Genomic DNA, 27,931 nt, shown 5'->3' on the forward strand with positions numbered 1-27,931 from the left:
ACATCTTTAATTGGATTTTTTGGGGGACAAAAAGATAAAGAAAAAAACACAGCTTCTGGCATTTAAACAACACACATATGTTCAGTAAGTTGTATTGATAATGCTTTTACAATAGAGATGCTTCTGTAAGGGACCGTGTGATCAGGAGAGGTGACGAGGAATGGCTCCTTTAGCACATCGCACGGTCGATACAAATAAAAAATATGAAAAGAGGATAAATGCTAAGTGCCAGAAGGAAAAGAGAGACGCAACCGGGGTAGAAGGTTTAAGAGAAGATTTTATTGATATGTCAACTTGTGTATGTCTGTGTGTGTGAGTGCAACATATAAACATAATAATAGACAGGCTGCCCTGTAAACCAAGTATATGTGTATACAAACATGGATGTATGCGTGTGCGAGGAATACAGAGCATAGAAAAGAGTCGATAATGAAGTTAGAAGAATGTCCAGACACAAGGATGATAAATAAGTTTGTATTCAAGGTACACAGTGGTTGAGGTGCTGTATCAAGAAGTTGAGGCACATGTCGTGTAAGGAGTTGTGGCTTCAATGTTGCTACCGGTTACTTGTTACAGGAGGTTGTATTCACTGTTAACCATGGTGAAGCATTTCACAAACAGTGTGGAGATAGAACCTGTGCAAGTGTTGATGGTGGTGTGTACGTAGAGAAGTTGGTTTAGTTAAGATGATGGTGGCGATGAAGATGGAGTTTGCTGTAAGCTGCTGGATGAAGTGTCAAAGAGTCTCCATGTGGCTGCTGTGGTGTCATTGCTGGAACTGGCTGTGTGCTCTGTGGTCAGTGGCTAGACCTCAGAAGGTCTAGAGCCAAACTGACAAACTGTGATGGTGAAAAGCTGGCTTTTATAACATGCTGTCGGCTCAAACTGGGGTTCAGAAAAGACTGTCTCACGAGACCTTATCTGAAGGTTGCGATTGGTTGGGTTGCATGTTGGCGTGCAATAGAACAGGAGACAAAATGCGCCAATACCAACCAATCAGAGTAGTGGACACAACAGGGTCCAAAGGTGCGACCAAAGGCTAGAAAGAGAGAGAGAAAGAATCCCTTAAGGCGTATGCTGCACTTCTATTGCATAATTTGAGATTAGTCATAATTCGAGATTGTTTCACCCCAGTTTGGCTCTTATTGAACAGATTTAAAAGTGATTTAAAATTTTGGCACAAGGCTGGCAATTTTGTGAAGAGGGACTAAGTTGATTGCATCAACCCCAGTGTTCACATGGTATTTATTTCATTTATAAAGATGAAAGGCAAAGTTGACCTCGGAATTTGAGCTCAAATTGCAAAGATGGATGAAATGCTGTTGAGCATTTTAGCCTTTGTGCTAACGATTCTACCAGCTTGCCACCTTAACAAGTAGATCTGTGATTAAAACCATTCTAATTATGACCACCCTGTCTTTTTTTTGTCTGGAATATTGTACCATAGACTACAGAGACTACATTAAACAATTTTTTTTTTTAAAGATAGGTGTGATTGGAAAAAGGTTTCATTGCTATTTCTAGTAAGGCAAGTGTTCACATAGAGGCTCCATTATGTAGACCTGAAAATGGTTTTAAATATTTCTAGGAAACTTGAAATATCTTCCATTGTAACGAGAATGGAAGTCAGTCACACTGTAAGTAGCATGAGAAAAATTCACCTTTCACTGAGATAACATTCAAGTGAAAGCGACGAGAGTGTCAAGTAACTGGTTGTCATTTTGTTGTTTGCAATTTACTGCTGAAATCTTCACAAACCCACCAATATCCTGATTTAAATGACAATGATACAAATCTCTCTCACTATAAACAATATCTTAAGATAGTAAAATTGCCATAAATTGTTTATCTTGACCATAACTGGCGGACTGCCAAGGTTATCTAACATCATTACTGGAATAACTGTGAAGCTTAATTTTACAGTTAAAGGGTTAATGATCATGCTTTTGATTAAAAACAATAAAAATATATAAATGAAAAGAGAGAACTCTGATCAACTTTAAAAGAACTGTTTTATTACAAATTGCTATTACATCATGGTAAAAACATTGTCTAAAAAAAAAAAACTAATACAAGAAGTGAGAAGAGAGAGAGAGAGAAGCAGATAAGCAGAGAGTAGACATAAAGATACATAATAGTTATTTAAGAGGTTTTGGGTTTTTTTCTTCCTTCAAACATTTAGATCAGTGAAACAAAATATTACAAAAACACAGACAGTTAATGATATATATATATATATATATATATATATATATATGTATATATATATATATATATATATATATAACAGACAGTTAATGTTTTAAGTTCTAGAGAAAAAAAGTGAAACACAAAAGTTTTGATATTAAAAAAAAATGGAAACAAAGAAAGGAAAACATGTTACATGTGTACAACTTTACAAAATTAATAAATAAAATTTCTTAGAACATTCCATATTCAGAAAACTAGTGAACGTATATAAATGGCAGCTAGAGAGGAGAGACAATATTACCAGAAATATCATATACATACATATATATATAAAGCTTACATTATATAATATGCATTCACAGTATATAATATATATATATACACATATATATTTTCATTCAAAGCCTATTAGAAACAAAAAAATTATAGAAGTGTGTATGTGTGTACGTGTTTGTGCTTTTCTGAAATATTTCTGTATTACACTAAAAACATGGAGGCAATAAAATAGAAAATAATTAAACACAATAAATGGTAAGAATCAATCATTTGAAGAAATAGTTTCAGTACTCAGTATCAATGATTACTATACCAATTCCAGGTGACTGCATTATTGTTGGGGTTTTTTTTTTGGTTTTTTTTTGTATGTGATAGAATATTTAGGAACAGAAAAAAAAAAAGAAAGATTCCATTTCTAAACTTATATTAAGAAGAAAACAAAGCTATACTTCTAGATTAACAATCAAATTTAGACAAACTTGTACAATACAGAATTACATTACAACAATGCAAGAAAATGGGAAAATGAGAAGAAAGTAGGTAAGCTATCTTTATATGACAATATATAAGAAAGATAGAGTGATTTGTCTTATAACCAGAGTGGATGTTAAGAAATAGGTAAGAAAAAAAACGATCAAACTGGATGTAACAGACAGAAAGAAACAACATAGTTTTGGTTTTAGATGTTATTGTTGTTGTTACTGTTATTTAACCCCAAACCAACCCTTACTAAGAAGGTTTATTATCAAAGGCATTTCAGCCGTGACCATCCCATCTTTTTAAAGGTGTGACTTGAGAGAGAATTAACTACTATTTCTAGCAAGCTGAAGCTCTCTTGTTGACTCTAGTTTTAGATGTGTATGTTGTAGGTATTACACTGTACTTTTAGGATGAAGTGCAATGGACTGTATTTAGTTTGCTACAGATAAATGGCGATTCGTTTTGATTTTGTGATTGAGAAATTGATGTTCTAAAAGAGAGAGCCTCGTATTGTAAAAGAAGAATTGACTGAAACATCTAACATGATGTAAAAACATGGAATACATAGGTATTATCCATTTAAAACAACAATAATAATAATAATTTTTAAAGAACTGAAAATAAGAATCAATTCTTCAATAAATGAAGAGGTCCATAATGAAGGAAAAGAATAAAAAAGGAGTAGCCCCTAGAGTTATTAATATAAGCCAATAATGATTTGTTTTGATAAAAAACACAAGGCCCCCTACCTTTTTAGTGGAAGGAGTAGAGTCAATGGAGTTATTTCTAGCATATTACTGGTATTTATTTTATGACATCAATGTCAACCATCTAAGGGAATTGATCTCAGACTGTGATGTTGCCTAATTTAAATCACCAAAGATCTAAATATATCAAAAATACAAGAGTACTGTTATGTCAATGAAATAGAGGGGGGTAGAGTGAGTAGGAGGCAAAGGGAGTCAGCATGACAAAGCTAAATAGAGAGAAATCTACAAAATATATGTCGGGAGAATGAGAATAGAAATAAGTAGATTTTTCTTTCAGGAGACATTTGAATAATTACTTAGACATATACACTTCCACGTATAGTGTGTAGATAGCTTTGTCAATGGAGCTCCCTCGACCAAAAAGAAAGAAAGAAAACAAAACGAAAAACAGTTGGAGATGGAAGAGGCCAACATAGATACAGTATGAGTGTATATAGATATACTTGTAAAATTAAGTGTTGCACAGCTAACATGCAATCGGGAGGTGAAAACAGCTATGTACAACAGTAGTCATTAGTAGCTGTACAAGTATGTTGTCTCTTTACATTTCCACCAAGGAAGATAGATACGTCTAAAACCCACAAGAGAAAGAACAAAGACAGAAACTAACCGAATGAAACATTTGATGAGGGTTTAATACTGACGTACTGCTGGGATCACCCTATTTCGGGAGATAACTGATAGGTGAACACCAACTCTGTCTCAGTACAAATATCCACCAGCAAATGCAATTTTTGTATCAGGTTAATGAATGATATCCATAGAATAAAAATTTAATATATTTGAAAACTTTTCCCCTCTAAAAGTTGACTGGTTTACAATTGTCATTTCCTAGTGTTAAGTTAATCATGTATAGAGAGGGTTTAGACAGGAGTAAAACATCAACATCTGGTTAAATTTAGTTGAAGAGTTCTGTTTACTGACATAAAAAGAGGCAGATGAAGGAGGTCAGTTTTCGGGCAATTAAAACGTTTCGTTTTATTAGTAAATATCGGGAGTCCAGTTGTTTGAACCCCCTTCTCCACCCCTTTCATGTACAAACTAAAGAGAGAAAAAAAAAGATGTCACAATTCAGTCAACCACAATAACTGTAATAAGAGTTGGGGTGTTAATTTTGTTGCATATTTCGAGGAAATCAAAGAATAGATGGGAGAAAGGTCTGGTAAAGTAATTCAAAACCAGAAGAAAATCATGAATTTGATGGGAATTGATAATTAGTATTTTAGAATAATTAAATAACAATATAATCTTATAGGAAAGATGGTGTACCAAGATGAAGACCCACATTTAAACAAAGCGGACATGTTATCAAAGAATATGCTTATGTGAAAAAATAAGGAAAATAAGAACACTTATCAAGATACAATAAATTCCCTAATATAATTTCACAGACTTAAGGACCTATAGAGCAAAAGACAAAAGTTTAAGAAAAAGACTTCTTACATAAAGGAAGTTCTAAGCCCCTAGCTGAGAAACATTAACAATTCAAAGGTTTACTGTGAGAGTTTTAAGATTATTTAAGATGTTAGCAGCAGCAGACAAGGGATAGAATGTTAGTAATTTTAATCAATCAACTTCGATAATGAGGAAATACTTCCTGACAAAGCTAAAAAGAAAAATTGCACAAACAATCAGCTTTGTGAAAGCACCCAATGAAAAAAACTGCCTTTGTAAAAATATGTTTATGTATAATAGGTATATTTATACACACAGAACTATAATTATTTCAGGGATATACTCATATCCCTAAACTAATTTCTTTCGGGAGTTGCTCAAATTAGTTGAATTCGGGTATAAGAGTAGAGTCACCAGATGAAAATTAGGGTTTTTAGATGTGTTTGCTTACAAACAGTTAGTTGATAGTTATTGAGTTATAGAACTAAGTCAAGTTGCTATTAGTAAATGCACTGAATGTCTAGCTGCATGATGCTGCAATCACATAGAAGGAGGGTGAGTTATAACAGATTATTGTATCAGTTATATGTCAATAATGACTGGTGGCCATTGAGTTAACAATCACAATTTGTCTCTTGTTGATGTGCTGACCACTGTGTAACGTGTTTCAATGAATAGGCAACAGACGAGTAGACATACTGACAAGACTAATGGCTAAAAAAACAAACAAACTGAAATAGTGAAAAGAGTGTGTATTTGTATGAATCAGATTGAAAATTAAAAATAACAAAAACATACACCTATTTTGTTTGCAATGCCATAGCTAATGACAAATAATCATTCAATATGAGTCGACAGAGATACATCCACATTCAGCCAATATTAATAAATTGACAACAAACACCAAATGAATTTATCTGTGAGAAAATGGGCAGTTTTCGTTTCTTTTTTTTTTCTTACATATTTTTTTAATATAAAGAGTTTGGTTTTAGCATGTTTTGCGAGTGAAATGCGAAAAGAATGATATGTTTTTGAACAAACTGCACTGCAAAGAGAATACAGAGGTAAGTGTCTCTAGCAGAAAATAAATTTATGGCTATACCAATCAGTCAGCAGATAATTAAACCTTACGGGTTTTTATTTCTTTCTTTCTTTTTTTTTTAAGTAATAAAACATCCAGCACTAGTTTTAAGCTTCAAAACCAAAATATAATAATTTTGAAAAAATATTCTGAGAAGAAAACAAATCCTTGCACCAGTTTTGATATGCAAAGTGTTAAATTCCTGCTCTAAAAATAAAAAAATAATTAAAAAACAAAACAAAAACCCAGCTACTACTGGTCTAAAGTTTCTAAGTTAGATGACCAAATGTCACCAATTTTGGCAGTTTATAGTGAAATGAAGATGATGAGTCATAATATAGAGAGAAAAAAATGAAATGAAGGAAGTATTTTAAATGAATAAATATCAAATGAAGTTAAAATAATGGTTTCAAATTTTTGCACAAGGCCAGCATTTTCAGAGGAGGGGACAAGTCTATTACATTAACCCCAGTGTTCGACTGGTACTTATTTCATTGACCCCGAAAGGATGAAAAGCAAAGTCAACCTCAGTGGAATTTGAACTCAAAACATAAAGATGGACGAAATACTGCTAAGCATTTTGCCCAGAAGAAACAGAGTTTAAGAAAGCCACAACAATGGAAGTTGAGAAATGAATGGTAAACAATGCTTCTGTTTATGCTTTATTTCCAAATTTGCATTGAAGCAGCTTTCTTAAATGGTATTACTCTATTCCACAATGCTTCATATTAACTATTATGAAATGAAAATTGTTAAGATATGCATGCTGTTCATTAAATCAAGAAGCAGCATGCAATCATAAGCTGCAAATAGATAATTCTAGGAATAGAATAAAAGAAAAGAAAAATAGTCTGTATTATTACACCTCATATTTTATGAAGTTTAACTTGTACTTAGATGACATCTAGAACATAGAAATAAGAAAGTTCAAGTAAGTGCAAAATATAATTGAAATGTTTTATTGCGTGCAAAGAAACTAAATTCTTGTACACAGTCGGACACCCAATCCTTCTCACTGCTAACCAAATGGGAAGTAGAGGGGAAAGTCAATGTGTCAGTCAAGCTAGCAGAGTGTTATGTACCTTCACAGAGGCATAATAATGTTTTCCTCAATAATGTAGATCTTACTACCATTTTAAAACCCCCAATTAGATATTGAACAAAAAAAAAATCATTTACCTCTACACACTACAGTTTATATTATATTCAACAAGAGAATTATGATATCGTTGCCAGTGCCGCTGGACTGGCTCCTGTGCAGGTGGCACATAAAATACACCATTTTGAGCGTGGCCGTTGCCAGTACTGCCACTACACTCTCGGAGTGGTTGGCGTTAGGAAGGGCATCCAGCTGTAGAAACTCTGCCAAATCAGATTGGAGTCTGGTGTAACCATCTGGTTCACCAGTCCTCAGTCAAATCGTCCAACCCATGCTAGCATGGAAAGCAGATGTTAAACGATGATGATGATGATATATATGCATTTTAAACTAAGAGTGAATAAAAATGCAAAGGATATTTTAGATGTTACTCTGAGAATCTATCATATGACCATTATATCTGCACTCATGCACACACATAGTTTTGCAACTAACAAAATACTATCCAGTTTTAAACAAACACCTTTCTATTGAAATCTAAAAGTCATACGTAAAATATTTTTGTTACAAATGTAACGAATGTAGTAACACAGGCTGCTGGCGAGAATATGTTACACTAACTGAGATAGTATTCTTTAAAGATGGAACATTATGACAACATTTAACAATGATGTGCAATCTATTTTAACCTGTTTTAAAGGAAGAGAACTATATAGTAAGTTAGAAAAATTGGAAGCCACTGCATAAAAACCTATCTCATGATTTAAGTTTTATTATGAATGTAGTAATAAATATTTTAACAGGAACAAACCTATATTATCATTGGTATTATTATTATTATTATTATTATTATTTGCATTTGAAAGTTTTGATTTTCATTAGGAATAAGTAGAGGCTTCATTTTAAATGTTTCGGGAGCATGATTTTAAAATTACAGATGACATGAAATTTGCAGAGATAACAGGAAAAGATAACACAGAAAAATACAGAAAAGAAAAGAATCAATAAAAAAAGAAAAACACTAACTTATCAAAAAGGGATGATATAAAACGAACTACAGGTAAACAACATTGGAGAAAGAGAACGAGAAAAAACCACTGCATATGCATGAATGCAAATTAAGGTATAAATATAGTAAATAGTAGATACAAACATCTATTTATTTGTATAAGAGAAACATTTAAATTAGATAAAATGAAGAATATGTAAATAGAAATAATACATTTCTAAATCTCTCAGATTTATACAGTAGCAGCACGATAAAGTGATGGTATGTTGTCAACTTAATGTGACAGTGCCATGAAGAATATGTAATTATAGTCATATTTTGTTTCTTACATTAGCCTAGAATTTAAGATTTTATTTTGGGGGAGAGGGGAAGTAAAATGTGAATGAGTGACATTAATGCCATGTTGAAGGTATTAACTCTTTAGCATTTTTAAACCAGCCATATCCAGCCCAAATATGCTGTTTTATGTCCAAAGAGGAAGATCCAGCCTAACACACCTACTCTTGAATGCCATTCTAAAAATATACAACCATCACATCATCAAAATTTCAAAGCTACAAAATAATGCATGATTAATTGAAAACAATGTGAATGAAAAAGCATTACAATTAACAGAATAATCTGAATGCTAACGAGTTAATTAAGCGAAATAGCTTCAATTGGAAATTGAAACTGAGAAAAAGACTCAGCTTATTTAGGAGCAGTGTTTGTTCTTCATACATACATACATACATACATGCATATATACATATATATATATATATCCACATCCACATATATGCATTTATACATGTGCAAAAACATCTAAACGATTCGGGTTTACTGATTCAACTTTTATATATTAAAAAAAAAAAAATGAAAGAAAAAATACCTGTCTGAATTTTAGTTCATAAAAAAAATATATTTTTCGTATTTGATGAAAATATGAAGGGGTAAAAGCTATAGAACTAATAAATAAAATAAAATAAAATGTCTCTCATACCTTGTTTTTGCATACAATTGTCAAAGACTTTGCAAAATGGCCTATTTTCATTATTATTGTTACTATTCATCGTTTGTGTTCGGATTCTTTCTACATGATTTTTACCCACCCATAACATTCAGGATAAGAACAAAAAAAAAAAGAAGCTTATTGCTGTTCTTGTAACATCCAAGTGTTGTTGTACACTCCCAGGTCTATCACCAAAGAAAGTATTGAAGCCATGAGCATCCCGTCTACTTTTAGACAAGTGTATCTAGAACTATATTATTGAAAATGTCTGTTTTAAGATGAAAGGTAATTTGAAGATTTGGCTCATGATATACATACATCATCATCATCATTATATATATATATATACATATATATATATTACCAACGTCGCCTCCCTGGCACTTGTGCCAGTAGCACGTGAAAAGACATTCGAGCGAGTTCATTGCCAGTGCCGATGGACTGGCTCCTGTGCGAGTGGCACATAAAATACACCATTTCAAGCATGGCCATTGCCAGTACCTCCTGACTGGCCTTCATGCCGGTGGCATGTAAAAGCACCCACTACACTCTCGGAGTGGTTGGTGTTAGGAAGGGCATCCAGCTGTAGAAACTCTGCCAAATCAGATTAGAGCCTGCTGTAGCCATCTGGTTTCACCAGTCCTCAGTCAAATCGTCCAACCCATGCTAGCATGGAAAGCGGACGTTAAACGATGATGATGATATATATATATATACATGCATGTTGTTGAGATGAGTGTATGGGACATGTGGGCAAAGTGAAGCGTGATCTTTGGAAACTGACAAAGAACTATAATGAGAGGCAGACACAATGCTAGAGGTGACAAGCCCCCCCCCCCCCCCCCCCGCAAGCAGAGCAAAAAAAAGCAATCCTGAAAATGGTGGAGGTGGTGACGGAGAGTAGGCTGGATCTCTCATCTATTATTTTCTCGTTAACTCTCCACCTGCTGCCTTCTCTGTTACTTTCTCACCCCCCCCCCCCCCCCGACTATCCATTGTACCATATCACACATATACAACAAATGATGGCCCTGAATCTGTCTGTTCTCCCACACATCATCTCCCCTCGTTCCACCTCTCCACCATCTTGATGCCTGCATAATAAGGCTGGCTAGCCATCACTCTCTCTCTTACTAACACCAACTTCATATTGCTATCCTCTAATCTCTCAACCTCCTATCATTCCCTCCTGACAAAACTCACTCTCAGCATTGTGGATTTATATCATTCTTCCCCACCCACAACTATGGATCACTCTATTCTATTAACCTTTTCTCCTATCACCACATTCGCTCCAGTTCACTCACCCATCATATTTATGCTCTTCTTCTTCTTTTCGCCTACTCTGTCATGCTTGCATTAACAAACAGAGAAAGCAACAGACAAGACAACTGCTCCAGTGCTGGCACTAGGATATAATACATTAGAACACTCTGCAAAATGGTTTGTGTTGGAAGGGGTATCCAGCAGTTAAAAACCATGCCAGATGAAAAGCACAAATGAGATGTCATTTCCCAACCCATCTAGGAGGGCAGTTAGTTTGAACAAGAGCTGACACGAATCACAATAATCTATCAAGGACATGCCAAGGTGCAAAATAGCAATGATGTTGATGATGACACACACACACACACACACACATGCATTTAAATGTACAGGTGTGAGGGGGGGAAAAATTAGTATGTGTAATACACTTTACATATTCATTAGAAGTTGAGGATTCCTTTAGATGCAACTCCAAATAAACCCCGTCTCTTGCCTGGAGACACTGATAGCATAAAATTATAAAAGTTATTTTCATGTGGGTCAAAACTTTATCATTATGTATAAGTCGGGTACAAGTGTTTATTTATGAAAATTGTTTTCTTTTTAGGAAATATGAATTTGAAATTATGGATATTTGTTTTTAAATTAAGAATCAAAAGTCGGGTGTTTCGTGTGATTTAAATGTAGTCTATGTAGAGTTTCTCTAGAGTCGGGCATTTCATAGAAAGAGGATAGGGACGAAGGACAGAGAGTCCTATACATCTGACCAGCATTAGTTCTGGTTTGGGATGGAGTTGGAATATTTTACATACAGAAACATAGTAGACAACATGAAACAAGAGTAAAAGTGATCTTTATGTTTTCTTAAAGGCTATTATTATTGAAATGTACTCCTACATCAATAATATTGCTAATATTTCGGTGTGTGTATTATATGTACACATATATATACACACACAGATGCATACATACACACACATGCAGACACAATTTACTTTGCTCTAAACGTTTGAAAGTACAATGATATCTATATAAACATCCTATATTTTGAAGTCAAAAAGCCACATATTTCATATTTTATGTGACTTGCATGCATGCATGTGCGCATGTTTGGGTGTGTGCGCATGCTTGGGTGTGTGCGCATGCTTGGGTGTGTGCGCATGCTTGCTTGCTTCCCTAGAAATTACAGTTATTTTGTGTTTCGTCTGTGCAAGGTGGTGGCTATGTATGAGGGCAAGTTAGCCTTTGTATGTTTATATATATATATAAACAAAAAATATTGATAACAAAATCTGTTTGAAAATTGGAATTTTAAAAGCTTATCTGTAAATTTAGGAGTCGGGTTGAGGTGCTAATTTTCAGGAGATTGTAATTGTTTCAAGAAACAAATAAGCATGGTAGTAAAAATAGAAATGAAAATTAAAAAAATCATCATTATCATAGTAATTGAAAAAATAATTAAAATCAATTTTACATAATAATGACAATGTTACAGATAATAATAATAATAATAATAACAATTTCTTATATAAATTAGATATGATATAACGGTAAAGGTGAAAACCATAAAACAAATGAATTTGACCGAAATCTGCTTCTAAAAGTCACAATTTAGACATGCAACACATATATACCTGAGGCACACCAAGATGAGTCTGGTAATACAATTAAATATTTCTTTGTAATAGTTGTAAACACAAAACTGATGATAATGATGAAATAATAATAATAATAATAATAATAAGTATGGTTTCAAATTTTGGCACAAGGCCAGCAAGTTTGGGGATGGAGTTAAGTCGATTACATCGACCCCAGTACTCAACTGGTACTTATTTTATCGACCTTGAAAGGAAGAAAGGTAAAGTTGACCACGGTGGAATTTGAACTCAAAACATAAGGATGGGCAAAATATACCGCTAAGCATTTCGCCCAGCATGCTAACAATTCTGCCAAACCACTGTCTTGATGATGATAATAATAATAATAATAATAATAATAATAATGATAATGATAAAACAATGGTTTCTGATTTAGGCACAAGGCCAGCAATTTTAAGATGAGGGAGTTAGTTAAATCAACCCCAGTGCTTGACTTGTACTTTATATTATCAACCCCAGGGGGGATGAAAGACAAAGTTGACCTTGGTAGGATTCAAACTCAGAAAGTAAGGAACCAAAAAGAAACATTGTCTTACGTTCTAATTGATTCTGCTAATCAATCAATGATGATGATGATGTCAACAATGATGATGATGATAATGACAGTGGTGATCAAGATGGAGAATAAAATCAAAGTTAATCTCACTCCATCATATCATTCTCTTCAATATTTTCCAATCTGGTTTTCTTCAACATTATTTACGCACAAAAAAAAAAATTTTAATTAAAGATTATTTTCTCATAATTACTTTAAATATCATATTAATCCACATCCACTGTCGGACAGATTATCTGAAATTTCCACAAAATACACAAAATACAAAGAAAAAAAATCACAAAATCAGAATAAATTAGTTTTAGGTAGTGTCAGGGAGATAGAGAAGAACATAAATATGACCCAATAGATATAAGAAGGTATGAGAAACAGTAAGATCAAAATTAGAATAAATATACTGAACGACAATGTGGATAATCTGTACAGCCAGTGGTCACTTACTGGTGAGTATGGCTTGGTCACACACATACCATGATTTTGCTCATTGTTTTAGACACTCTCTTGAACCTCTCACTCTTGATCCAGTGGCACATTCAAAATGTGACAGCGAGGAGGAGAGAGAGAAAGAAAGAACTGCACCAGCACCCAGTTGGCACTCTTTTCAGCTGATTAAACTGGAGCAATGTAAAATGAAGTGCTGCTTGGTCCAGGAATTGAAACCACGACCAAATGAGTTAAACACTTCTAATCACAAGAACATGCACTTTCACCATGTATAATCTAAAGTGGTTTTAAATGGAGGAGTGAGGAAAACCATGGCACAGAAACAGTTAATTGAGGGCTGAGTGCTAAGGTTACAAACTCAAACTCTTATAACCATATACTTTTTTTCAAATCAGAAGCAGATTTCAAACTCAGAGTTGTCATAGAAGCAATCCAAGTAAAAGCTACATGACTTATAATAAAACATGAGATCTGCTATTGAAGTTCGGGATACTGTTGTTGAAAAATAAAATGCTATAATTTTACTAATTTTTAAGCTGTGACCATCCTGTCTTTGTTAAGGATACTGTCCAACCAAATAGCTGAACTTATAGAACTGGCAAGCATGAAAATTGATTTTTTAATTTATTTATTAGTATATCATGCAAACAAACTCAATGGAACTTCATATTTCTTTTCCTCTTTCAAAGAAAACAAAAATTCGACAGTGGTGAAAGGTGGGAGGAGAGGGGCATTGGGAAGAAACTGCAAAAAAAAAAAAAAAGAAAAAAAACACTGAAATATTAAATTAAAATTTTAAGTTTCATAATTCCTATTTCAAAATTTTACAGGGGTAAAAAAAAAAAAAATTAAAAAAAGGCATCATACATACACACTTGAGTAACACAAACGAACAGGCACAAAACAGGTTTTTCTCTGCTTCAATACATAATGGTACGCAGTCACAAAACAAGCTTGGGTAAGAGGTCAAGTCTATCTTGGGATCTAAGATACCAGACTCTCCTCATGCTTGTCGTTACCGCTGCGGTTCAACAGAGAGGAACACGAGTCATGTACTTTTTTTTTTACAATAATAACACACTGCCTTTTATCATGATATGAACTCATACACCCAGGTCAAGAGCTCTCTTAAGCACTTAGTTACTGTGCTTTTTCTATATACATTATATACATACATGATACACACACACATATATTAACATGCATACAAGAAATGAAAGCTTTTCATCTGCTGATATTTACAAACAGTGTTCAGTGAGATATAGTTGATAAGTGGCACTAAAAAATAGAAATTGTATCCTCATCTGCTTTCTTTCTTTCTTTTTTTTTTCCTTTCAACTTTTTAAAATTATATGTTTTTTTCATGTTTCACTATTTTTATTGTTTCCATGTTTTCATTCAAGTAGAAAACATTAAACAAGAAGAACAAGAACAGTAATAATAATGATAATAATAATAATAATATTAATAATAATAATAAAAATAAAAATAATAATAATAATAATAATAATGATAGCAATAATAATAATAAAGAGTTAAGCATGTCTCTCTAAGTTTAAAAGGTTAGAGAGAATATTCGGGTCAAAGAGTTTGAAGATAGATTTCTAAATTTACCATTTTGCTTGCTTTAGAGATGTCTTTCAAAAATTAATTTTAAGGTTTTTTTTTTTTTGAAAAATAAATGTATTCATTATTTCTTCATTTTTTTTCTTTTATTGTTTTTCTTCATTTTAGTCATTCGGGAAATTTTTAAAAATGATTTTTTTCGGGATAATCATTTAAAAAAAAAAAGGAAAGAAAATAACAAAAAAAAAAGAGAAAAAATGTTCTCATATTCTATTTTCTTACTAAATCAATTTTTGTTTTTTTTAAATATATTAAATTTTTGTTTGAATTATTATTTTTGCTTTTTCTTTTGTAGAAAACCTCTTTTTTTAAAATAAACTCAAAGCTTTCATATACAACTGTTAAAAAGAAAAAAAAAATCATAATTATTATAATGAAAATAAAATGAAAGAAATAAGTTTTCTTTTTATGTTTTTTTCCTCTTAAAAAAAATATGGCAAAAAAAAAAAAATTGCAACCAGAGAAAATGTAAGAATAAGGTTTGTCAAAACTTTAGGGACAACTTTTTTTTATAGTCTCTCTTCTGACAACCAAACCTATTTCGGGACTTGATGATTCTCTGGAAAATTTTGAGTTTTACAAACAAAATTACAATTTAAAAACATGAAATAATAATAATAATAATAATAATAATAATAATAATAATAATAATAACGGTTTCAGATTTTGGCACAAGGCCAGCAGATTTGGGGGATGGGATAAGTCGATTACATCGATCCCAGTGTTTAGCTGGTACTTATTGACTCCCGAAAGGATGAAAGGCAGAGTGGACCTTGGTGGAATTTGAATTCAGAACGAAAAGACGGATGAAATGTCACTAAGGATTTTGCCTGGTGGGCAAAAGATTCTGCCAGCTCAATAATAATAATTCTTTCTAACTTTGGCACAAGGCCAGCAATTCGAGGGGAGGCGGAATCGATGCGGTTGACCCCAGTACTCGACTGGTACTTTATTTTATCACTTCCCAGAGGGAGGAAGGGTGAAGTTGACCCTGGTGGGATTTGAGCTCAGAATGTAGCGTCAAACGAAATGCCACATGAAATTGTCTGACACACTAACAATTCTGCCATTCTAATAATAATAAAATAATAATAATAAAAATAATAGCAGCTAGTTATTACCATTTTGAAAAATGGTATATTTTCAAAAATTTTAAGACAAATATTTCCAAAACAAGAACAGAGGGGGAGAGGTGATTCTTTAAAAATAATCTTAAAAATAACTTTCAAAAAATGTTTTCCCCTGCATTCATTTGTCAATTATAGATTCTTTTGTTTTATTAATAAATTTTGGTGAATATCTTGTTTTGTCATATTAAAAAAAATTCATTATTGGTTTTACAAAGTAATATCTGAAGAACAGAAGGCTGAGGTGGGCTCATACCTTACACTTGCTGTCTTCATTTTCCAGCATTAATATGCATGTGTGTGTGTGTGTGTGTGTGTGCATGTATTATTTAAAAAAAAACACCCTGTTCTTTCTTCAATGAAGCCAACTGTTGTTAAAAGAAGGCTTGACAGGGAATGAATATATATATATTAGTGCTGGAAATGTGGTTCAATAGAATTCAAAGACTCGATCTTCAGCAATGATTTCTTACAGTGGCACGAAGTCGAACATTTATGGGGATCGGTACACTGTCAATTGAACTGACTTTCTGCATATAACTGGAGCGTTCCCTATTGCCTTGCCCCATGTCTAGAGGGACGAAAGACAAAATTTTAACTCAGAACTGAGCTAAATACCACAGGTATTTTGTCTGGAGCTCTACAGCTTGTGCCATTCAATTGCTGTCTGTAATAATCATAATAATAATAGAGGTCAATTTGAATGAAAGAAAAAAAAAAAAAAACTTCAACCAGATAAACCAGGAAGCTTGAAAGTACTCAATGTCCAAGTCAGGAGCTTAGAAGAGCTACGAGGAAAACACCAAGAGCAACAAATGTCACTAAGTGTATTTCTGAGACAGCCGTTGCTGTTACAATAGTTTGTAATAGTTGAAGAGAGAAAGTACCATTGATTGTTACCAAAGAAGAAGGTAAGGTTCTTTAGTTCTTTGCATTTTTTTTTTTTAGTTTGTTTAAATTATGGATGTAGCCAAGTTGGAGCAACATTTTCTTTTTTTTATATAATCAGCATATGTTGCATTTGATGTGTGAATGCATGCATGCATGGTGTGTGTGTGTGTACACTGTTATATATTGTGCCTGCATGTTTGTGTGTGTGAATGAACAATATGTATATGTAGCTGAATAATGTTGTGTATTATGTATGTATGTATGTATGTATGTAACACATATTCACATATGTAATATGTGAATGTATGTATCACCTCTACATGAAATAAATGTCTTCACATTGTGTGAAACGAGTGTGGAATAAACCCACACATGGATCTGTTAGCATGTGCTTTCATATGGTAGCATATGTGTGAGCGTATGAAGAAACCCACATACATGTTTCTGTAAGTGTAGCCACCACATAGTTTATTGGTAGGATTCAGATCCAAATAAACATATATTTTTTATGATTTAGTCAACGGAGGAAGGGCAGCTCCCATGACGTTTTTCAGGGCCTTCAAGACTGACGGGGAAGATGTTACCCTCAGACTAACATCTGGACTGAATGCTTATGACAGAGTGGACTTTGCTAAAAGCATCTATGGGCCAGGTGGTAGTGTTAAACCAACAGATAGATTAAGGCTCAACCCAAGAACAGCACAGTCCCTCAAATGGGTTTCCACTCAGTTTCTGTCTACCAAATTCTACTCACAGCACTTTGGTTGACTCATGGCTATGGCGAGAGACACTTGCCCAATGTGTTTCAATGTAAGATTGAACATGAAACCACATAGATGCAAAGTGATCTTCTAACCCATACAGCCATATTATTTATGACTAGCAGAAAAGTGATGTAGCTGACTGATTTAGTGTGTGGGGGGAGAGAGAAAATGATGGTAAAAAAATATAAAACTGATGCAAAAATTACAAACATGATCATAAAAGAAATGGTTGAGTCATTAGACATTATCAAATAAGTACAAAGTAAAGAAATAAACTCTACAAGGCAGCGTTGGTTGGTTCTAAGATGATGATGATGTTATTACTTAAGGTGATAGAAAACAGTTATCAAAACAGTTAAACAAAACATTAAAAAGATACAGTTGCTATGGTAATAAAGTCATTAGTTTGTTACCACAACAAACGGAAGTAGACTGACCTTAGAATATAGGCAGGAAATACATAGGCATTGATATAATTTGACTAAGTGAATTGACTCTTTCAGGAGAAGGGACAAAGTCAAGTGAACCAATTCTCTGAATATCACTGGTACCTATTTTAATAACCCTTGTGATGATTATTACTTCAGAATACTTCATTTATTGCGTCGGATGCTTTGTGACAACATCTGAAGTGTTTAAGCAAATCTCTGTGTTGGAACGCTTTAAGCTTTATGCATTACGAACTGCAACTATATTGTCAAAATAGAGACAGCATACAAGATGCTGCCAGGACATAAAAAACACTTTAGCATTTTACATTGGAAACACATCAAGCTGCATCAAGTACAGTGACTTGATGCAGATACCAGGTAACTGTGACTAGACCAAAACAACTTCAAACCATGTCCCTTGTTATGGGCACACCTGACCATTACAGTCTGTTTGACATGCATTAACTACACTGGAATACCTCAAGCAGTGCAACATGCATTCACTACACCAGAATACTTCAGGCTGTGCATCACATATTCTGATTACATCAGAACACTTAGCATCTTGACACAACGTGACTACACCAGAATACACGAGGCTGTTAGGCGGGTGATACCAGAATATTTCAGCTGAGTCAAGTAATATAGCAGTTGACTACACCAAAAATTTCCAGCTGTGAGGCAGACATATATATGTATGACAGGTCCTGAGACTATACCATACTACATTAGCTGCCAATCAAGAGATGCAACCATGCAAGAACCCATCCAGGAGTTGCAGCTTCACCACAATTGTTTCAGCTTCCACTGAATGTTCTATGGTCAGAACAGCACACACTGTCAGCAAGTTCCCACAGCAGAATATCTGAATACACCAGAACACTCCAGCTATCAGACAAATGCTAGCAACACCAGAACACTTCAGATGTGTGAAGGGGGCTGCGGATATCAGCAACGCAGAACACTTCAGACTATGTGAAAGGCCTGTGAACGCACCTTATGATCTCAGCTACCACCGATCAAGTGATGTACGCTTGCAACTACCCTTCCAGGAGCTTGCCGCTTCATCACATTCATTTCAGCTTCTGCTCAGTTCCTATGGTTACAGCAAAATACAATTACTGTCAGCAACTTAAGTTTTTAAAGGAAAATATCTAAAACATTCAATAAATGCTATCATTTATGTCCCGTAATCTGTGAAAATCAAAGCAATGGCTAAAGCGAAAATGTTACAGCTCTTAAGATACGATGTCATTCTTCATCCATTTCACCTTAAAAGAGGCATAATAAAAATTTCAGGATAAATTAAATCAAAGTTATCACAGATAAAAAATTTTTAGTAACCACCCACGAAATGAATGTTTTTAAACTACTGCTACTACTACAACTACTATTACTATAAATAATAATAATAATAATAATAATAATAATAATAAATATTATTTAAAAAAAAACAATTTTTAAATAAAAAAAATATTAAAAACCTACAGGAGGAAAATAAGGGGTAATAAAACTAACAAGCTATTGCTGAAAAACCATTCCTTTTATCATCTGTTTCTCCATTACTGTGTGTTAGAAAACGGATTTATTCTGCACTACTCCAAGACAGAGTTACATAAATTTTGTAAACATGTGTCTATAAAACCCTTCTTCTTTGACCAAAAAAAAGGTACAAACGTGTACATTTCTCTTTTTATTACAATTATGATTCTTCCAAGAAAGATCACATAATTAGAGAAAAAAAGCACCGAACCAAGCATGAAAAGACGTTTTGTTAGCTTTAGATTGTTTTCATCTCTTCAATCAGTATCAGCAGCAGCATCCTTGGATTTCGCCAGAGACACGGCTTGTTTCAGATCTTCTACAGCAATGGCAATGTCATTTAAGGAGGTCTCACGCCCGACCGATAAGCGGATGGAACTTTTAGCCACATCTTCTGGAATACCTGAGGCTAATAGGACACTATTAACACTGGAAAAAAGAAATGAAAAAGAGAATGTATGCATATATGATATACATTATATATATATATATATATATATATATATATATATACATATTCATTTATACAACATGCACACACATATATGCATACACACGAGTGTGTACAAACATTTCAGTTTTACAGCTGAATTCTCTATCTTACTAGTAAAAGAATTTTCTTAACTGTGATGGAAGAGTGAAAACTGTTTCTTGGCCATCGAGAAATCTGCAGCAAGCAAAGTTATATGCGTATGCTCTGCTCAGAGTCACAAAAGCTTCAGTAAGATTTAGACTTATGCCCATATCATCCGTAGTTTACAACCCTATAAGTGTACATGAATATAATAAAGCAACTGCATCAAATTATAAATGGTGCTTGGTGACCTTGTTGATAAAACATTTGCAGGATTTTCGTGCAATAATACACTGGAATGGATTCCTGTTACTCAAAATCTGTACAGATAGATAACAAAATGCTTAGCAATTACAGAGTGGTTTCCCATGTCTACAGCAATGAGCAGCATCAATTTCATGGTTCTTATTTACAAATAGACCTGAGCAAGCAAGACTTATCTCTTTAGTACATAAACCGACCATATCTGGCCCAAATATTCTATCTATTTTATGTCAGCTCTGGCCTCTTGTATTTACACTACAATGTCGTTCTAAAAATAAACAATCACATCATCAAAACACTAAAGCTACGAGATAATGCATGACTAGTTCAAAATTATGTAAATAAATAAGCATTACATTTGACAGAGTAATCTGAATGCTAAAGGGTTAAATAGTGAAATATCAAGGGATGAACATTGTGGACCCAATGATATCTTGATATCCTGTTGACCCAGCTGCCTGCGTTAACATGATATCAGTTTTCCAAATAAAAGTTGCATCATTTTCCCACAGTGTCACCCAGAACAATTACAATGTGACAAATATCAAACAACATTTGTCAATATCATTTAAAAATATTGAACCACATTTGTCAGTATCATACGAGTGAAATACTTCTGTAAATAAAACTGATTTTTAGTAACTGTCTTCTTTTATTATGCTGTTAAAACGAAGAAAAGTTTTCAAAATCTAATCTTTTGGTTTTGCAAAATTTGTTAATTGGAACAGCTGGTTTTGGAGTTGGATATATTTTGTTAATCCCCTCAACTATGAAGCAGAAAGGGTACCTGATTCTAACAACAGAACTGAAACTGCCAAAATATTGCTTATCCTGAAATATTAAACAGTGCTTGCTAAGCTTTGAATCTTATTTCCACGATGTCAACAGTACATGTTAACTTCAATCACTAACTAGTTATTAATACTGTTTTTAACATTTGTTTTTTTATGTTAGTATTGTTAGATAAACTTGTGTTCTAGGAACAGGTTTTACAGCTAATCCACTTCCTTGGCACTAAGGATGATTTCTACCAGGACAGAACTAAAGTAAACGATGAAGAAACTTGCTTAACCAATTAGCATTTTAATGACCCTGTGAAATGTAATGCTTATTTATTCACATTGAATTAAACATGTATTATCTTGTAGCATCAGGATTTCGAGGTTATGATTGTTAATTTTTAGAATGACAATGTAGGGTAAACGCAAGAGGCTGGATCTGGCCAGTCTGAACAAAGAAGGAAAAAAAAAAATACATGGGTCCAGATATTATCAGTTTAAATACTAAAGAGTTAAACATTTAATGATTGAGCTCAAGTTCCATGACTTACTTAGCCACAAGGAATTCAATGAAACAGTATAAGCCTGAACATTTTACAAACCGCATTAAATATGTTCTTTCATGTATTGAACCACAAACTTTGATAATTAGTCTCACCTGTTTTTATCACTCGAATGACATGCAGCTCCAACACTGGCCTTAATTAACTTTACATGGGACAATATTTTTCTACCTGGAAACAAATAAATACAGAAGTATAAATCTACAAGTACAAATGTATAATATTAATCCTTACAAAAGACAATGGTCCTATTCACATAAATTTCAGCTCTTATATACAAAAATATAAATAAAAAAGCAACAAGGAATAGTGACATTATTTACATTATTTACATTTGACGGATATTTGTCCTCGTCTTGTTTGTTGTCAACACAACGTTTCGGCTGATATACCCTCCAGCCTTCGTCAGGTGTCTCGGGGAAATTTCGAACCTGGGTTCTCATTCCTAACGATGTTACTATTATTATTATTACTATTAGTTAGAATGGCGTAGTGGTTAAGAGCGCGGGCTACTAACCCCAAGGTTCCGAGTTCGATTCATGGCAGCGACCTGATTAATAATAGTAATAATAATAATAATATAATAATAGTAACATCGTTAGGAATGAGAACCCAGGTTCGAAATTTCCCCAAGACACCTGACGAAGGCTGGAGGGTATATCAGCCGAAACGTTGTGTTGACAACAAACAAGATGAGGACAAATATCCGTCAAATGTAAATAATGTAAATAATGTAAATAATTCCTCATCTCTTAAATATAGAACTGAAGGAATAGTGATTTATACATCTTTTTGATAATGTGACATTGTTATGCGAATAATCAATGGATGAACAGTGCAGTAAAATATAAATTTTGGTATCTCTTATTATAATAAGAAATCATACGATGATGCACTCCCATCTTGGTTTTATTTCTGTTAATTATGTAAAGGTTGCTACATCTAAACATCTGGAAACTAGCAGGAATTAATGGTATGGACCCAAATGTAAATAATACACAAGCCAATCTCCATCACCACCATGACCAACATCATCATCTTTAAACTTGTTTTTCTATGACTGAATGGGTTAAGTATGTCCAGTCTAACATTGCTTCCACTACAAGCCATAGTCACTGGTCATGTCCCTCGTGAGGTTCGCTCCCCTCACATCAGTCTCTACCACATTGACCAATGTCTTCTTTGGTCACTCTTTTCTACAGGTTCCACCAACTTGGAGCATTCAGAATGTTTAATCACATGCCTGGAATACGAAGTAGTCCTGTGGCTTACTGGATCTTGTTGATCCATCTAACTCATGCAACATGGAAAATGGCTGTTAACTAATAATAATAATGGTACATTATTTACATTATTTATATTTGACTAATAAATTTAACATTCTAACTACGTCTGCTACCAGAATTTAAAAACAAGTCAAAACAAATCCAGGATTAAAATATAACAAATCACATAAGAAAACTTACCTTCCAAATGTCCATCTAATATGGAAACATTACATGTGTTTGGCAGTCTGGGAACACCAGGTATTCGACCATTAAACTTTACATTATCTGCACCAAAAGCTTCCTGGATGAAAAACAAAAAAATTTAAGATTTCTTAAAATTGGCTGACCAATCCTATACTCACTGATTGTGATATCACATCCACAATAGGATGCATGTCAACCCAGCTCATAAAAATTATGAAAAGGAGAGACGACACTATGCATTCCTGCCACCCAAATCCAACGCAACATTGGGAGATCATAGATCTGGTACTAAAGATATGTGGTTAGAATGTTGCAGGAAAGAATTGCAAAACAAATTCTTCAAGCTAAGCCAACCAACAGGAGATCTACAAGTAGACCAAGAACAAGATGGATGGATAATATCCATGGTCTCAGTTGGTCGAGCTTGAGAGTCCAACCAGAAAGTCTAATGACAGTTGCTTCTGGTAGGTCCCTAAGGGCTCTATCCCAACAGCCCTCTTAAGAATAGTGGGTGGAGAAGACGGATGGATGGATGGATAAAAATGGCACAGGTTTCTAATGTATTGGAGGAAAGCAATGGGGATCTGTGAGGTTCATGCTTTTCCCAAGAGCCTTATCAATGCAAGCAAACTTAAAGAACAGAAAAATGGTTTACCAGAAACTAACCTAAACTTTACAGAGTTCACTATAGTACAAGAAAACATGAAGTAGAAATGTGTGAGTTCCAAAATTTTATCAAATTTCTGAGAAGAGAACAAATTCCTCCTCTAGGCTACTGGATCCACAATGTTTCCAGTCATTGTATTCTATGGTCATCTTCAGGTACTTTGTCTTACTAAGTAATGTTCTTGACATTTGGAAATGAAACTCTTATTTCTGTTCTTTTATGACTGTTCTCATTTAATTGTTCATCCCAGAGAGATTCTCCTTACTTAATTTACTTCTCAAGATACCACTAAGTTTATTTGTTTCAACCAGAGTATATACGGATTGGCTGACCCAGGGATTACTCAACTTGCATTCACTAGCTAAACTACCACACATCTGACACTTAATCAATGCTTAAATTCATTCTCACACTGTCGTGGAACAATGACATACTAAATACAAGTATTGACTATAAGTGTTGATTAATTGTTAATCATTGAATAAGAGTTGAGTGTAATACTTCTTCATTCTCATTATTTCAAATTAATTATGCATTATCCCAAAGTTTCAAAATTTTGATGATGCATGTGAAAAACTGGATTTGGCCAGTTCAAACATAAAACACATAAAATACCTCAGCCTGATATAGCTGGTCATCATCATCATCATCTATAAATGCTAAAAGATTAGGATTAAGTGGAAATCTTGTTGTTGCTAGCTGAGGTAACAGCTTCCTGGACTTTTCCTTGCCTTCTCTTATTCTGGCAATTATGCTTTCAGAACACTTTCTTTGAAATAACCCCACCCACCTACCCACCAACAACATCTAATATAGACATGAAAAAAAGGGAATTAGGAAAAGCTTCAGCACCTCAAGTTTCTCTTCCAGATAATTTCGTATTTCTTCCATATAATGTTCATACTCAGCAATATTGTGTTTCACGAGGGTGCAGGCCTGTAACAAACACAAAAGTAATTATGAAGATTTAGATTCGTTAGTAAAAATATCAAAAGAAATCTACAAACCACACCACAACGGACAATATACATATCTATCTATATATAGATGTATATAAATATACATCTATATATAAATATATAGTACAAGAAAACATGAAGTGAAAAACTGCTATTATCTTTCAAGAAAATTATCACGAACTATCATGTCTCATCATCATCATCGTTTAATGTCCGCTTTCCATGCTAGCATGGGTTGGACGAATAACATATCTACTCAAAGATAATTGATTACATTACACATAGGAACAGCACAAGATTTATTTCAATTTAAAGACATGAACAATGAAGATACTCTTCAGATTTATTCAATGAAACCCACTACTTCTCAAGTTCTAAAGAAGACAGTAAAATGTGTTTCTATATTTAACATGTAAACACACGAATACATCTACAATGAACCTAAGCTGAAGTAAAAAAAAGAAGTTCATTTTTAAGAAGAAGAAAAAATAACTTACCATTCCTAAACCAACAATCATGGCAGTATTTTCAGTTCTATAATCAAAGAAATATGAAATTGAGAAATAATCGAAGGATATTTGTGAATGAATGTGTGAGTGTGCATATTTGAGTGTATGGATTTGAGTATGTGTACGGATTTCAGTGTGTACGGGTTTGGCTATGTGCATATATATATATATATATATATATATATATATATATATATATATATATAGATAGATATATATATATATATATATATATATATATATATATATATATATATATATATATATTTGGGTATTTCTGTGTGTTAGTGTGTACGTGTTTTTGAGTATATGTGTATATTTGGCTATGTGTGTGTCTAATTGGGTATTTGTATGCTGTAACTTTTCTAGCCACTTTTTAATATGCTTTTCTAAGTTTATGTCTACCTCATGTAAATTCCTTTTCTCTGACAATTACATGCATCTCGATTCCTCTTCTAAGCCAAACCAATATGACCCAGAGGTTAAAATAAAAAAAAGACAGGATGACCAATTTGGGAAAACATTAGGTTAATAACTTAAAATGATGAACATAAACTAATTAGGCAAGTAGCTCGGGGCACAAACAATTCCCTGCTGTATCTGCTTGCAAAAATTTCAAATGTTAAACGTAATAGAGACAATTAACTAATTACAATTATTACACTGTCACCAATCACTATTGCCATCACCAAAAACCATGATACAACCACCAATCATCATCATTGTTGACACCATTATTGTAATATTGTATCGTCAAATAAATATTAAGAAGCTGAAATACAGCAGAATACTCTTTGGATCCCAAAGATTAAAAACTAGTAAAATAAAATCTCAAGAATCTTGATAACAGCTACTTACCCAGGTCTATAACCATGCTCTTGGCATCCGCCTTTCAGAAGTGAGTAAAGGTGTGCTTGAGTTCCTAAATCACGAGCGAATACAGCACCAATTCGGGGTCCATAAAACTAAGGTTTGCAAAGAAACACACAAAAGAAAAGGTGATAACAAAAACATAAATAGTGAAAGAGGAAAACAGACAACAACCATTTAATTCTGATCAGGTTGAATGGCCATAATCAAGTTCACTTGGTCCCAATTCAATCCAAATATATGCTAAGTGTCTTTTACTGTCAGGGTGATCCATATCAGGGTGATCCATACCTAGCCTGGTAGAAGGAAACTGTCAAAGAGACTGTACTTGTGTTTAAAAAAGTGTCATGCAGATTCTGCCAGCGGATTATGTTAAGGATATACAAATATCTGTGGAATACTCAGCCACTTACATTATAATCCATTGAGAAAGCAGTTCTGTTGATCTGAGAACTGGAATGCTTATTGTGAAAACCAACAGGGAGTTTACATTGTGTACACATTGTATAAAGATGGCTTATACAGAAAGAAAATTAAATAAATGTTCATTTGTTTGTTACATGTTTTTCTAAGCCAGCATGGGTCAGGTGGGTACTTATTTGAGGCAGTATTTTTACTGCCACAAACCTTTTTATTCCACTGTTTTGATGGTACAGAGCTACTGGATGTTAATATATTCACCAGGCATGTAAACATGATTCTCAGACAACCTCATGTGAGAAGTAGAAATGACAACTTTCACTCACACACACACATTTTATGGACTTCCATACACTTTCCAATTTCATTCACAAGACATTAGTTGACATGAGACAACAGCAGAAGACACTTGCCCAAGATGCCACTGAGTAGCCTCGAACCTAAGCTCACATGGTTGTAAAGAGAACTTCTGAACCACACTGCCATCCCTCACCCTATCTATATTTAACCTCCTCATAGAACTGCATTCCCATTTGACTCCTGAACTTTTTCTTCCTTCCTTTGTTTTTATCTTCCCTTCTTTCTACCACTTTTCCCTTTTTTTCTGATGAAGGATTTCCATCCAAAACGTTAATGACCTTTTCCCTTCAAGTATTATACAAATAATACTTTTGTAAAAAATTACCCCTCTTGTACTGTTTTCTTATTTTTGCTCATCCATCACATACATACAGAAATATATCTGAAGGGAAAAAAAATGTTTACCTTGTGCCCAACAATAGTCATGTAGTCAACATCCATTTCCTTAACACTGGTTTCAACTTTCCCCAAAATCTGAGCAGCATCTGTATGAACCAGAATTCGTTGAGTTTCACCATGCTCCCTTTCAACAGCTCGAACAGATTCACATATCTTTGCGATAGGCTATAACAAACAAAGTTTTTGAGAGGTGATTTAATACCATTAAAAAGTATTTGAAGAAGGTGTAAAGTTTTTTAAGAAGTAATTTGACGTTGTCCACACTAACCTGTATAATGCCTGTAATGTTATTGGCAGCCATAACAGAAACCATGATAGTGTTAGGGCGTATTTTCTTGATTATATCCTCCGGTTGGATGCAGCCAGTTTGACGTGAGGCACCAACGAAGGTAACTTCTGCAAGAAATACAGAACAGTACTCTATTTATTGAACAGTGGCCAATAAAATGAAATGGAAGGATTATAAAGACATTCTGAAAAATGACCAAAAGGCTCAGAA

At 33.7% G+C, this 27,931-nt stretch overlaps 1 protein-coding gene across 1 annotated transcript in view; it reads right to left on the reverse strand.

The window, feature by feature from the left end:
• Nucleotides 1-19,734: 19,734 nt before the first annotated feature.
• The window catches only part of LOC106875298 (uncharacterized), a 53,421-nt gene continuing 45,224 nt past the window's right edge, over nucleotides 19,735-27,931 (reverse strand). The window contains exons 11-18 of the mRNA XM_014923386.3: nucleotides 27,701-27,828; nucleotides 27,439-27,597; nucleotides 26,242-26,348; nucleotides 25,372-25,408; nucleotides 24,768-24,851; nucleotides 23,243-23,345; nucleotides 21,872-21,947; nucleotides 19,735-20,025 (exon numbers count right to left, since the gene is read on the reverse strand). Of these exons, the coding sequence (XP_014778872.2) occupies nucleotides 19,854-20,025; nucleotides 21,872-21,947; nucleotides 23,243-23,345; nucleotides 24,768-24,851; nucleotides 25,372-25,408; nucleotides 26,242-26,348; nucleotides 27,439-27,597; nucleotides 27,701-27,828 (866 nt within the window). The 3' untranslated portion in view covers nucleotides 19,735-19,853. The remainder of the gene's footprint in view (nucleotides 20,026-21,871; nucleotides 21,948-23,242; nucleotides 23,346-24,767; nucleotides 24,852-25,371; nucleotides 25,409-26,241; nucleotides 26,349-27,438; nucleotides 27,598-27,700; nucleotides 27,829-27,931) is intronic.

Source organism: Octopus bimaculoides, chromosome 6 (genome assembly GCF_046866305.1).
Source record: "Octopus bimaculoides isolate indiv1 chromosome 6, ASM4686630v1, whole genome shotgun sequence".
Taxonomy (NCBI): domain Eukaryota; kingdom Metazoa; phylum Mollusca; class Cephalopoda; order Octopoda; family Octopodidae; genus Octopus; species Octopus bimaculoides.